Below are 13,539 nucleotides of genomic sequence, written 5' to 3' on the forward strand. Positions count from 1 at the left end.
CTTCTTTAGACCCCAATAACTTTATTCATAATAAATAGTGATGAGGAATATCATAGCTTATATTATAAAAAAATATTAAATGGGGGGTATACTAGCAAATAATCAACATTATCATAATATTTTCCCCAATTTCAATGGCAATTTTATGACGGCATGCCTCAGAAAAGAAAATTGAGGCAATTGAAAGAAGATATTTCTAACTTGATCATTCCTCTCAAGAGATATTCCAATTGGGGTTCCGAATTCCACAAGGGACGACGGGCGGAGAATTAATCAGATGAAAACTACCAGACCTGATAGAGAGTAAAGTAGACTCCTTCCTTGGTAATGAGATACCAGGATTGAAACAATAAAGCGATCAGTTCACGATGAGCAGATAATTTTAATATTTTAAAATGGGATCACTTAAAAAATACAAAATGAAACAAAAATACTTGGACATGCATATTTTTTAAATTATAAATGGAATATTTTTCTATAATAAAGGGTGATTCAAAACGAGTGATTTTTTCCAGTCTGTCAAATTCATACGTCATTTTTACTCAATATTGTTTTACAATCCTTCATGGAAAGATATATGCCACAACAACGTGTACAAATGGTTCAATTGTACTATGAAAATCAGCGTTCTGTGGAAGAAGTTTTTCGCAAATTACGCCCAACTTATGGTCCACATAATCGACCTTCAGAATCTACAATTCGCAGAATAATCAAAAATTTTGAAGGGGTAGCAACTTGCTGGGATGTCCCGTGGTCTGGTAGGCCACGTACAGCTCGCATCGTAGAAAATATTGCAGCCGTAGCCGAAGATCGTGACAAAACGTTACCGTCAACCGTTCTCTACAATATTATCAACTATACTTATGGACCATAAGTTATGGTTATAGTTGATAATATTGTAGAGAAAAACGCGTGCAAGGAGAAGGGGGGAAATACATATGGTATCATTGTTTAAAATACTGATGTGATTGTCATCTGCCTGCTTTATTATGATTTTTGAGGGTATAACGAAAGTATTTATTAGCAAAATGTTTAATGAAGATATACCACGTATAATTGACTTCGACGTTTTTTATCCGTCACAGTAGATTTTATAACGTCACACTCCACGAAATTGTAATTAATTATGAACCTTATTCTCGGAATAATAGCTAATGAAACGACAAAGTAGAGTATTTCGAAATATATTTGAAGTTCAAAGTTTAAAAAAGAAGGCTTTAATTAAATATAATCTACATAATAAAAAATATAGCATCATACATTTATGTTAAATATACAAAATTAAACAATTGGAATCATATAACTAGTAGCAATAAATTATATATACAGAATATTGAAATAATAGATTGATCCAAATAATATTTTCTTGTTCTAACATCGGAATCCAGTTAAATATGTCATAACTTTAGGTTGCAATACATAAGCGAGACGTGGAGTTTAATCAAAAAGATAATCACCCCTCTTCTTCATGTGGAAGTTGCTATATACAATTGTGCACAGGATAGATATATCTCTACCGATGAGATCTAACTAATTATTAATAATAAAGTAAATGTCAAAATCATAAAATTAGACAATAAATATACTAATCAAAAAATGTTAGAAATAAATCCATCTTAAAGATTTAGAGCAAAAGCTAATTATGTAGTAATGTCGGAGGATATTACTCTTTATTAAGAGCATCAAAAAAAGATATTTCCCCCGTTATTTATGCTTGTATAACAACATACTATTACCATGAAGGATATACACAATTGCTAATTATAATGCTACACCCAATGTAACTACCCCCGTTGTTGTGACCATTTAAGCAGTTGTTTTTGCCTTTTATGAGTTTTCTGTACACCATTTCTTGGAGCTTATTAGCCATAGCTAAGCCTTAAGTGATAAAAAAGTAATATTTATTGACTATGTAATATTGGAAAACCTAATGATCATACCCAAGTCTTTCAGTGAGGAATCTAGTCTCAGACAAACTAGTTGCGAACCATCCAAAGCTACTACCCCCGTCGTTGTAACCATTTAAGCAGTTTTTTTTTGCTATTTAATGAGTTGTGTATCATAATTCTTGATATGTTTAGATAAAATAGAATCATATTTTAGGGTTAGATTTCAAAAAAGTTAATGTTAGATTGTACAAAATTCAGAGTTCCATTTCGAAATTAGTAAATATTTTATACTTTTTACTGATAATTTGATCGTCATTTGGTGTGGAGGACTCAAAACATTTTTATATGTATTTCTATAAATGACTTCAGTACCAACATCCTCCATTAATTTAATGATGGTTCCTAGGGAAGGAATAGGCTTGCCCGTGTATTTCTCCATAAATTTTTTGAACGTAGATGATTAGCAATGGATAAGGTTATATTACATGCAATAATCATCTTTGTGAGATCAGAGTTTTAAGTTTGACTTGATGTATTCATCATTAACTTGATTTTTTAGATGAATATCCATGCTCTTGATATGAGATGAGGATAATGAGTGTCGTGTAATTCTAGACAGGGGACTTAAGGCCCATTTATATCGACAAATCCGACAAACCATCTGTTTCTCATCCGGTAAGTATTTTCCAAATTCCTGGGCCTCAATTTTCAGAAATCCAGGCAGAAGGCGAAGTTATTTTAGGCATTTTATTCAGTTCTCTATCGACTATCACCATTTAATATAATATTGATATTGAATTATAAAGGCGGAAATGATAACGTGCTTGATTGATAGAAGAAGATGTATATTATTTAATCAATGATACCATAAGTATTTCTTCTCTTCTCCTCGCACGCTTTTCTATTCTTACCGAAATTATCACCCTTAGGTATGATATTCATCATCACTATGTATTATTAATCATAAACAGATTTGACCCCACCTTACCATTATTCTTTCATTTAGAGGAGAGAACATCTATGTATTGAGTAATTACGCGTGAGTACGAATATTAAAAACAAAGAGTAACGCTGATGATTTCATGAGGATTTATCATCTATACTATCAAAGCAAAGTTTGTCTGTTTGTCGACACCCTATAGTACAATAATAATAATAACTTGTGATTTTTTTAAAAACATGATCTGATGAGCATAGACAGATATGAATATTAAATGTGCTCAAAAGCGGGAGGGGTTTTTGCAGTTGGTAATCCTTATAATACTAGAAGCTGTCATCATTATTTTCTCATTCTTGAGGAGAAAATATATCAAAATTCATGATCATTAATCATACATAATTAAGTAACCTGTAACTACGAACTACGTATTGATTATTTTTATAACTTTTAGAAATGTGTAAAGTTGCTTCGTGATGAAGTTTGAGATAAAGTATTTACTTGAGATTTGGTTTTGTAAGTAAAATAATTCATTACGTTTCTTGTGTTGTGTTGGTTGGTCCTTTAGATGGTTATTTTTTGGGTTGTCCTTATCTTATTAATTTGGAAAATGTTACCAAAGCCGACAATAAAACTATTACAAGAGTTGCCGTAAAAAGTATCAGCAACGTTCTTGGCTCAGATTACAGAAGCGAAAGACTGAAGGTATTCATTACCGGCAGAGCTTCATATTTTATTAAAGCAGCCGAAAACCTTAAACAACATTTTCCAATGATATTTCATGTCACTTGTCTAACTCATGGTCTAAACAGAATAGCAACACACTCTGTCCTAATTGTTTCGAAAATACAAACACTCTCATCTCTGAAGAAAGTATTTTTTAATTCAGGTGATAGAAAACGTAAATTTACTACTTAATGCCAAGTTCCCCTCCCAACCAGCACCTATCCTCACGCGTTAGGGATCTTGGCTTGACGCAGTGGAATACTATGCCAAGCACTTCAATTCAGTCAAACAGTATATTAATGGTATGGATGAAAATAATGATGCAATAAAAAAAGTAAAAGATGTTCTGAAGAATGAGTCCCTTTCGTCAGAAATAGTGTTTATTCAAACAATTTGAATCCAATAAAAGTAGCAATTAACGCATTGGAAAAGAGTTTGCCGCTACTCACAAGTGTAACTATCGTTGAAAATATATGCCAGAATATTAGACTTGAACCTTTTAAAACTAAATGTCTGGAGGTGATAGAGAAAGACAAAGGATACATCGAATTGAGAGAATTGGCACCTGAAACCATCAATCACGATAGCGATATTTTTAAATACAAAAACACTCCTATTGTTAACTGTGATTCTGAGAGTTTTCAGTGTGACGTCAGACATAGATATACCACAAAAGGTCCAAAGTAACAATTTTAATTATTTATTAATATTGTTATATTTAGAAATTATGTTGTTGATTCTTTGTCTGTCTGCTCTTTCCCTTGAGTTTTTTAGTACCAGCTAATTAAAAACTTGGATCAGTTGCTCTTGGTATTACTGATGAATGATGCAAAATATTTCATCCAGAATGGGGCCAGATGATTTCAAAAAATAATGAAATAGAACTCATAATAGGATCTAGAACCACATAACTCAGGAATGAAATTACAAAAACTAAATGAAACTTGCTTTTTATTGGATTTGTGGAAGAAATAAATAATTTAGAAGGTGATTAAGTCATGAGTGAATAGGTTTATGCGTAATTTTGTATAATAAAATACTAAATTATTTATGGTAGTCAAATTAGATAAAATATTGATGGTCATGTTACATATTTCAAAAGATACAGGACCCTCAGAATCAAAAAATCCAACTTGCGTATTAATAATAAGCATGCATATTAATTTATGTATCTAAAAATGAGGACCTAATAACACTAAAGAACAAAATTCAAGACTAATAATCTACATTACATAATAAATTTGTTTGAAAATATAAATTATGAAAAACTAAAATAATATCAGCAAATATGAAGGAATAGGAACTATTTATATATAAGTATGAAGATGCCAAAATGTAACTATAAGACCGCACTTTCTGACTTTTAAGAGATAATGGACTCACTTAATTTAATTTGTTCTGCAATAGTGATAACATCATTTGAGGTAGGTATTATTTTGTGAACCCGGCGTAAGTGAATAAATACGTTATCCTTCCTCACACAACAGTAGTTACAACGGGAACATTTATAAGGTTTTACCCCGGCGTGAATTTTAAGGTGTTTTTTGAGACGATAATTTTCAAAAAAAACTTTGTTACATTTGTGACATGTATAAGTTTTCTTATGAAGTCTTCTAATATGCCCTTTTAATACTGTAAGGTCGGGAAGAACTTCACCACACTGTTCACAAACAACGTATTTTTCACCTTTTACATCATGAACATAAGCAATGTGATTTTGAAGATCACTTGGCAATTTGAATTTCTTGCCACATTCGGAGCACAAATTTTTTTTAGGATTGCAATTATGATGTTTTTCAAAATGTCTAGATAAATACTCATTTGAAACTATTTCAAAACAAACTCCGCAACATCCTTTTGAGGCATCATGAGAATCATGGATATGAGCATTTAAAAGCCTACGATTATCTATAGAATGTCCACAAAGAGGACAATGAATTACTTCATTAAGATTCATACGCTTGTCATGTAGTTTAGAATGGTGAAGATGACCTTTATGTGTTAATTTTTTTAGACAAATAGAGCACTCAATGGAAGGGATCGCAGATTTACATATTATTTTATTTTTGGCAAAGTCAGGGTCTTTTAAACATCTTCGCTTATGACGATTAAGTGAGGAAGTATTATTAAATGTTTTAAGGCATTTCGAACATTCGTTGATAATCTTATTATCTTCAAAGAAAACTTCGTCTTCTTGTATAAGATCTGATTTATCCTCATTATCCCCAGAGTCATTTAGACACTTTAACTTATGACGGTTGAGTGAGGAAATATTATTAAAAGCTTTCAAGCAGTTCGAGCATTCGTTGAGAGTAATAATGTTGTCATTGAATGCTTCCTCTTCTTGTTTAAATTCAGATAAGGTCCAGTCATTGTCCAGTTTATCATTATCAAAATTATCCTTTATATTGTAAAGAGTTGTAAGTAGGGATTGACATTCACTGCAGAGTCCAGGAGTGTTTTCCAAAAAGAATGAACATTTCCGACTCCTAAATGCAATCTCTCCTTCCCCTTTGGATGGCTCTGAATATACATGTTTTACTAAAGAGTCATTCAAAGTCTGAAATGAGATTAATCAACAATAATTAATAAGAACTTTTTTGGATCTCATGTCTCAGGTACTTAAGTCTTAAAGATCACACCTGATTCCCAATTCCAAGACACATAAATAATTTTCCTTCATTTAGGCAATCCAGAATCTGTCCTCCATCTAATTTCTCCTCTTTCAAGACATTTCCATGATATGAGAGAAGTTTGACAGTCCCTAATTCAACCACAACATATAACTTGGGCAAATATCCGCTCAATTCGTTAATAGAGGGACGTATAAGAAGGAAAGATGACCCATCATTCTTTTGAATATACTCACAAGATCCCAAAGATGAGTAGCGAGATACAAGATTGTCACGAATATCCAATAAAGATCCCATTCCACTTACTCCCAGATGAGGTGAATTATACGACGATAAATGTTTGTTATTGTTAATTGTTTTCATATATAATACTGGACATGTAATTTGTTTTCATCAAAAAGTGGTGTACTCAAGACGAGTTATTTTTTATTCACTCGCAACCTTTTTTTAAATGAAAGAGAAAAAATTTGACAAAAACTTAAGGTTTAATTAGTTTGTACCTTTGAACACCTACATGATTATTGATAATATTCATTAGTTTAATTTCCCCTATGATATGTTTTTCACCTTTCGCCTTACTTAGAGTCTCTTAAGTTGCAGGCATAGGATAATCTTTTGCTATTCTTTCATTATTTGCCACAAATGGTAAAAGTTAGGATCCTACGAAAAAATCGTTAAGAAGAAAAGAGCATAGCAAAAATTGTGTGTTCCATGCAAATATCCAATTATCAAATACTGATACTTTTATTATTGAAACAATCTGTACCCATAGATAATACAGACTAGCTTTTTTTTAATAGCTCTATGGTTTAACCGAATCGTATTTTTCTTTCTATATGTTGTGATTCGCTTTATGTCTTTAATTTCAATCCTAAATTCGTCATTTTTATACATATATTATTACTGAAATATATTTTCAATATTAAAAAATTGAGTAAAATTCTAAGTAAATTAAAATTCATACGAACTTTTATGGCTTACAAAAAAATAACAGAAAATAAAAAAATCAAGAAAAATGCGAAGTCGTGGTTCATAATCACTATTTAGTCAAGTATTACTTCGCTTTTGGATTTTTTTAAACTTTTCATAAAAGATTTCGTCTTATTTTCGGATAGATAAAGACTTTATTGTTGTTGATGGATTAGCAATCCATCTCTACCACGTAAGTAACCCGATTATCTACTAACATAACACAACATAATATCAGAAATCAAAATAAAGGAGTTATTGGCAGTTCGGGATTGTAGAAGAAGCTCACACTTGAAACTAAATAAGAGTAAAGAAAGAATGACTATTAGCAGAATAAATAAAGATTTATTATTGAAGTAGTTCATATTAAAATATTTTTGACATGTTTCGTTTTATTAGCTTAATAATGTATATAAAAAATATTTAGGTATTCGTTGAATTGTGCAGAGCATAACATCTACGATAGAAACACAGGGTTTCAAACACCAAAATATAACTCATAATAGGATCTGGATCCACATTACTCAGGAATAAAATTATTTAAAAGGAAAAAAAAATTACTAACAATATTTCTGTTGAATTTGTCGAACAAAGAAATACATACTGGAGAGCCGCTTTACGTGGAATAAATATAATGGCATATCCCATATCTCAAAATAAAATAAAAAACTTTAATATAAATATTTTTTTAGCAAATGTGCAGGTTTCTAATACTGATCCATATATATGCATGCATAATAAATTACAAATCTTAAAATGAAGACTTAATTACACGGAAGGAAGAAATTTAAAACAAATCATCGACGTTAAAAAGTACATATTTTGTTCGAATATATAATTAATTAAAATTAAAATAGCCTCGAAAAATAAACAAATAGGAACTATTTATATAAAAGTATAAAGACGCTATACAAACTATCAAGACGCATTTAATATCTTTCGAGTGATAATGTAGGGAACATATTCATTTCATGGTTCCCTGGATAATCGACTCACTTGATTTTATTTGATCTGCAATAGTAACGACGTCATTTGAGGTAGGTGTAATTTTATGAACCCGGCGCAAGTGAATAAATACGTTATCCTTCCTCACACAACAATATTCACAACGGGAACATTTAAAAGGTTTAATTCCTGTGTGAATGCGAAGGTGGTTTTTGAGGCGAAAATGTTCAAAGAAGACTTTATCACATTTGTGACATGTATAAGTCTTGGTTTTGTTATGAAATCTTCTTATGTGTCTTGTTAATGATTTACGGTGAACCAAAACCTTACCACACTGATCACAAACAACAGATTTTTCACCTCCTACATCATGAGCATAGGCAATGTGATTTTGAAGATCACTAGGAAATCTGAATTTTTGACCACATTCAGAGCATAAATGTTTTTTCTGAATTAAACTGTGACGTTTATCAAAATGTCTAGATAATTGGTCGTTTGAAATTATTTCAAAACAAATTCCACAGCAGCCTTTTGAGGCGTCATGTGATTTATGGATATGTGCATTTAAAAGTTTACGATTCTCTAAAGAATGTCCACAAAGAGGACAGTTAATGACTTCATTAAGATTCATACGCTTTACATGTAGATTTGAATGGCGCATGAAAGAGCTTTTAGTGGTAAACTTTTGGAGACAAATAGGGCAATCGATTGAACGAGTTTCAGGTTGATGTTGAGATTCCGATTGAGATATTTCATCTTCTTCATCAAAGTCAGGATCCTTTAGACATCTTCGCTCATGACGATTGAATGAGGAAATATCATTGAATGTTTTGAGGCATTTCGAGCATTCGTTAAAAGTCATGTTGTCTTCATTAAAGGTTTCCTCTTCCTGTTTAAGCTCAGATTTCTGCTCATTAATACCAGGGTCATTTGGGCACCTTCGCTTATGACGATTGAGTGAGGAAGTATTTTTAAATGTTTTGAGGCATTTCGAACAGACGTTGACTGTTATAGTGTTATCATTGAAGGCTTCCTCTTTAAGCTTTGATTTCTCTTCATTAACTCCAGGCTCATTTAGACACCTTCGCTTGTGACGATTGAGTGAAGAAGCACTTTTGAATGTTTTGAGACATTTTGAGCATTCGTTGAGAGTCATAGTGTAAGTGCTGTCATTAAAGGCTTCATGATCATCATCTTCTTCCTTAAGCTCTGATAATGTCCAGTCATAGTCCATTGTATCATTTTCATAACTATCTTCCATATTGTTGAGTGTTGTAAGTAGGGTTTGACATTCATTGCAGAGTCCAGGAGTGTTTTCCAAAAAGAATGAACATTTCCGACTCCTAAATGCAATCTCTCCTTCCCCTTTGGATGGTTCTGAATACACATCCTTTAGTAGAGAATCATTTAAAGTCTGAAATGAGAATAATTAATAAGAAATGTTCAATATCTCAAGTCTCAACTACTTAAGTCTTAAATATCACACCTGATGCCCAATTCCAAGACACATAAATAATTTTCCTTCATTTAGGCAATCCAGAATCTCCCCTCCATCCAATTTCTCCTCTTTCAATATCTTTCCATGGTATGAGAGAAGTTTGACAGTCCCTAATTCTACTACAACATATAATTTGGGCAAATATCCACTCAATTCGTAAGTAGATGGACGTATAAGAAGAAAAGTGGATCCATCATTCTTTTGAATAGAGTCACAGGATCCTAAAGATGAGTAGCGAGATACAAGATTGTCACGAATATCCGATAAAGATCCCATTCTTGATTCTACTACTCTGACTCTCAGATGAGCTGAATACCACAACACAATCAATATTTGTTTATTGTTGTTTAAAAGGTGAAGTTTTCACAAAAAAACATAGAGTGATGATGCGCAGGAAGTCTCCCTGGATGATGTACACGAAGAAAAATTTGAAGCCTCAACAGCTGCCGAAAAAAAAAGAAGTAAAGGTCCAAAAAAAAAAAAAAAAGTATTTAATTTTAATTATGATATCTGAGTATTTTGGTAGTTTTTCGAAGAAGTATGGAAATAAAATAAAATATTGGACAACAATGTGCATATAGAGTGTTGTTTATTTTATTAAAATACAGAATTATTTGAATTGGGAGACGTCAATGTTTAAATTTTAAATAATTATTTTATTATGAATATATCGTTAAATTATTAGATTTATTCATACTTTAGGTTTTTCGAAATATTAATGACCATTTGGGTACCTTATTCAAATGATTGATCATTGAATTGAATAAGATTCGTGAATATATCTTTTCTGAAGAATATAATTAGCTGGAACTGTTTGTAATATAGACACATGAATTCTTGACAACCATGAGTTGAAAGGAATTTGAAACTTCTCCTTGCTTGATACAGTCAAAATGATGAAACCGCCTTTATGATGTCAACATTAATGTCGAAGGAATCAATGGGATTGATAAACACTAATGGAGAGTAGATAAGTAGGGAGTTTGAATTTTGCAGAATATGTATCTATATTTTTCTAAATGGTTTATTTTGAAGATAATTATATACTCATTAGTCAACCGCTCTTAATGAATGAGTCGATAAACCAGATGTAACAAAAATGAAATAGAAAAATATGTACCTAGCTGATGTACTCTTTCACACAAACTTGATTAAAAAAATAGAATAGCATTGACTAATGATGGGATATTAATAGAGTACGAGTAGAGTAAAAATTGTAATGACAAAAAAATAATATCCCTAATAATGATACAAGCCGAAAGATAGTTAAGTTTAGTGGAGTAAATTTTTTCAAACCTATCAGAATTCAAGGTGATAATTTTTTTCTCATTATTATGGCTGTCAACACATTCCGCCGAGTATCTTTTATTAATTAAGTGTAGACTTGGACCGTTTTCACTTTTTCCCCCATTTTAGTAAAACAAAAATCCGTGAAAAGTCGCGGATAGGTACCATAGTTGACGTTACTTCATCCAATATACTTACGAGACAAGGACAAGGTAGGTCAGTCTAATGCATTAAAAGAAAGTGGCGTATCAAAGACTATTTCGTCATGATTTTTTATTATTTGAGTGGAAACGAGATGTATTTTTTCCCACTAGGGTGCGTTCATGAAGCAACAGCTGAGTAGATAAATAATAAATAATTTTTTAATACTAATTTTTCAAATTTAAAAGTAATAGGCTAATTGAGTAATAGTAATTCTAATAAGTTAAATTTCTAAGACTGGGACTATATAATGGAGGGATTACGACTTCTTTTTTACTCGCACAACTCGCTACACTAGGAGCTACAGCTTGGAGTTATAGCGACTAAAATTTTTACATTGCAGGATGTGACCCAAAGATTTAAAAAAAAAAAAAAAAAAAAACCGAAAAAAACAACCGCGGGAATAAGATTATGGGATCAGGAATTAAATTATAAAAAAGGAATAAAACTTATTTACGATATTCCTGTTGAATCTGTGGAAGAAGAACATGCTTGCTATGGTCTATGGAACCACTTTATGTGGAATATATTGAATGGGCTTACCTAATTTCTCATGATAATAAACATATATATAATAATATAGTTGAAGCAAATTTGCAGGTTTCTAATACTGATCAATATATCTGCATGCATAATAAATTACAAATATTAAAATGAGGACTTAATTGCACTGAAGGACGGAAGTTAAGCCATTATAAAGTATGTTTGTTCGAAAATATAATTAATAAAAAACTGAAATAGCCTCGAAAATTAAAACAATAGGAACTATTTATATCAAGGTATAAGGATGCTAAATTGTAACTATCAAGCCACACTTTCTGTCTTTTGAGAGATAATAGACTCACTTGATATAATTTGATCTGTAATAATAATGACATCATTGGAGGTAGGTAATATTTTATGAACCCGGCGTAAGTGGATAAATACATTATCCTTCCTGACACAGCAGTATTCACAACGTGAACACTTAAAGGGTTTTAACCCTGTGTGAATACTAAGGTGTTTTTTGAGACGATAATTTTCAAAAAAGACTCTATCACATTTTTGACATGCATAAGTCCTGGTTTTGTCATGAGATCTTCTAATATGTTTTGTTAACGCTTTACGGTGAGGTAGAACTTTACCACACTGATCACAAACAACGGATTTTTCACCTCCTAGGTCATGAGCATAGGCAGTATGACATTGAAGCTCACCTGGAAATTTGAATTTCTGACCACATTCTGGGCACAAGTGTTTTTTAGGATTATAGTTGTGACGTTTTTCAAAATGTCTTGATAAATGCTCGTTTGAAATTATTTCAAAACAAATTCCACAACACCCTGTAGAGGCATCATGTGATTCATGGATATGCGCATTCAAAAGTCTACGATTATCTAGAGATTGCCCACAAAGAGGACAGTGAATGACTTCATTTAGATTCATACGCTCTACATGAAGATTAGAATGGCGAATAAAGGAGCCTTTACGGGTAAACTTTTGGAGACAAATGGTGCATTCGATGGAACAAGTTGCAGATAGTGATATTTCATACTTTTCTATAAACTCAGTGTCCTTTAGACAATGTTGCTCATGACTATTGAGCAAAGAAATATTATTAAATGTTTCGAGGCACTTAAAGCATTTGTTAAAAGTCATATTGTCTTTATTGAAGGGCTTCTCTTGAAGCTCTGATTTCGTCTCATTATCCTCAGTGTCATTTAGACACCTTCGCTTATGACGATTGAGTGATGAAGTATTATTAAATATTTTGAGGCAGTTTGAACATTCGTTGGGAGTCATAGAGTTGTCATTGAACGTATCCTCTTCTTCTTTAAGTTCAGATAAGCTCCAGTCGTAGTCCAGTGTGTCATTATCAAAATTATCTTCGATACTGTAAAGTGTTGTAAGAAGGGATTGACATTCGTTGCAAAGTCCCGGAGTGTTTTCCAAAAAGAATGAACATTGTCGACTCCTAAATGCGATCTCTCCTTCCCTTTTGGATGGTTCTGAATACACATCCTTAAGTAGAGAATCATTCAAAGTCTGAAATTAGATTAATTAATAAGAACTTTTTTGGATCTCATGTCTCAACTACTTAAGTCTTAAAGATCACACCTGATTCCCAATTCCAAGACACATAAATAATTTTCCTTCGTTTATGCGATCCAGAATGTGCCCTCCATCTAATTTTTCCTCTTTCAAGACCTTTCCATGATATGAAAGAAGTTTGACAGTCTCTAATTCCACTACCACATATAACTTTGGCAAATATCCGCTCAATTCGTTAATAGAGGGACGTATAAGAAGGAAAGACGACCCATCATTCTTTTGAATAGACTCACAGGATTCTAAAGATGAGTAGCGAGATACTAGACTGTCATGAATATCCGATAAAGACCCCATTCTACTATCAAAGTCAGATGAGAGGAATTATATCGAACACGGCAACCGACGATCAATATATGTTTATTG

At 31.9% G+C, this 13,539-nt stretch overlaps 3 protein-coding genes across 5 annotated transcripts; all 3 read right to left on the bottom strand.

Moving 5' to 3' along the window:
• Positions 1–4,486: 4,486 nt before the first annotated feature.
• Positions 4,487–6,553, bottom strand: LOC121119257 (uncharacterized). Its single transcript, XM_040713880.2, has 2 exons — positions 6,195–6,553; positions 4,487–6,112 (listed from the first exon to the last, which is right to left on the bottom strand). The coding sequence occupies exons 1-2, from the start codon at positions 6,546–6,548 to the stop codon at positions 4,916–4,918; spliced, it is 1,551 nt and encodes a 516-aa protein (XP_040569814.2). The 5' UTR covers positions 6,549–6,553; the 3' UTR covers positions 4,487–4,915.
• A 926-nt stretch (positions 6,554–7,479) lies between these two features.
• On the bottom strand, positions 7,480–11,116 carry LOC121119974 (uncharacterized). The gene is made up of 3 exons (XM_040714829.2): positions 10,894–11,116; positions 9,586–10,040; positions 7,480–9,513 (listed from the first exon to the last, which is right to left on the bottom strand). The coding sequence occupies exons 2-3, from the start codon at positions 9,871–9,873 to the stop codon at positions 8,119–8,121; spliced, it is 1,683 nt and encodes a 560-aa protein (XP_040570763.1). The 5' UTR covers positions 9,874–10,040; positions 10,894–11,116; the 3' UTR covers positions 7,480–8,118.
• On the bottom strand, positions 10,170–13,470 carry LOC121119975 (uncharacterized). 3 transcript variants are annotated; one of them, XR_011780743.1, is made up of 4 exons: positions 13,183–13,470; positions 11,931–13,110; positions 10,718–11,219; positions 10,170–10,553 (listed from the first exon to the last, which is right to left on the bottom strand). XR_011780743.1 is itself a non-coding variant. In XM_071889385.1 (3 exons), exons 1-3 carry the CDS (start codon positions 13,468–13,470, stop codon positions 11,206–11,208), a joined length of 1,482 nt encoding a protein of 493 aa, XP_071745486.1. In that variant the 3' UTR covers positions 10,170–11,205. The 3 variants fall into 3 exon arrangements, 2 of the variants coding, with proteins under 2 accessions (XP_071745486.1, XP_071745485.1); XM_071889385.1 differs by having other exon boundaries at positions 10,170–11,219; XM_071889384.1 differs by having other exon boundaries at positions 10,170–13,110.
• Positions 13,471–13,539: the final 69 nt, after the last annotated feature.

Source organism: Lepeophtheirus salmonis, chromosome 6, assembly GCF_016086655.4.
Source record: "Lepeophtheirus salmonis chromosome 6, UVic_Lsal_1.4, whole genome shotgun sequence".
NCBI lineage: Eukaryota > Metazoa > Arthropoda > Copepoda > Siphonostomatoida > Caligidae > Lepeophtheirus > Lepeophtheirus salmonis.

What these genes read in the sequence shown, in the direction of transcription:
- LOC121119974 (XM_040714829.2), bottom strand. Translation starts at nt 9,873, where the DNA reads ATGGGATCTTTATCGGATATTCGTGACAATCTTGTATCTCGCTACTCA. An exon ending in GTCTTGGAATTGGGCATCAG is followed by an intron (nt 9,514 to 9,585) that starts GTGTGATATTTA and finishes TTCTCATTTCAG; the next exon opens with ACTTTAAATGATTCTCTACT.
- LOC121119257 (XM_040713880.2), bottom strand. Translation starts at nt 6,548, where the DNA reads ATGAAAACAATTAACAATAACAAACATTTATCGTCGTATAATTCACCT. An exon ending in GTCTTGGAATTGGGAATCAG is followed by an intron (nt 6,113 to 6,194) that starts GTGTGATCTTTA and finishes ATCTCATTTCAG; the next exon opens with ACTTTGAATGACTCTTTAGT.
- LOC121119975 (XM_071889384.1), bottom strand. Translation starts at nt 13,470, where the DNA reads ATGGGGTCTTTATCGGATATTCATGACAGTCTAGTATCTCGCTACTCA. An exon ending in GTCTTGGAATTGGGAATCAG is followed by an intron (nt 13,111 to 13,182) that starts GTGTGATCTTTA and finishes ATCTAATTTCAG; the next exon opens with ACTTTGAATGATTCTCTACT.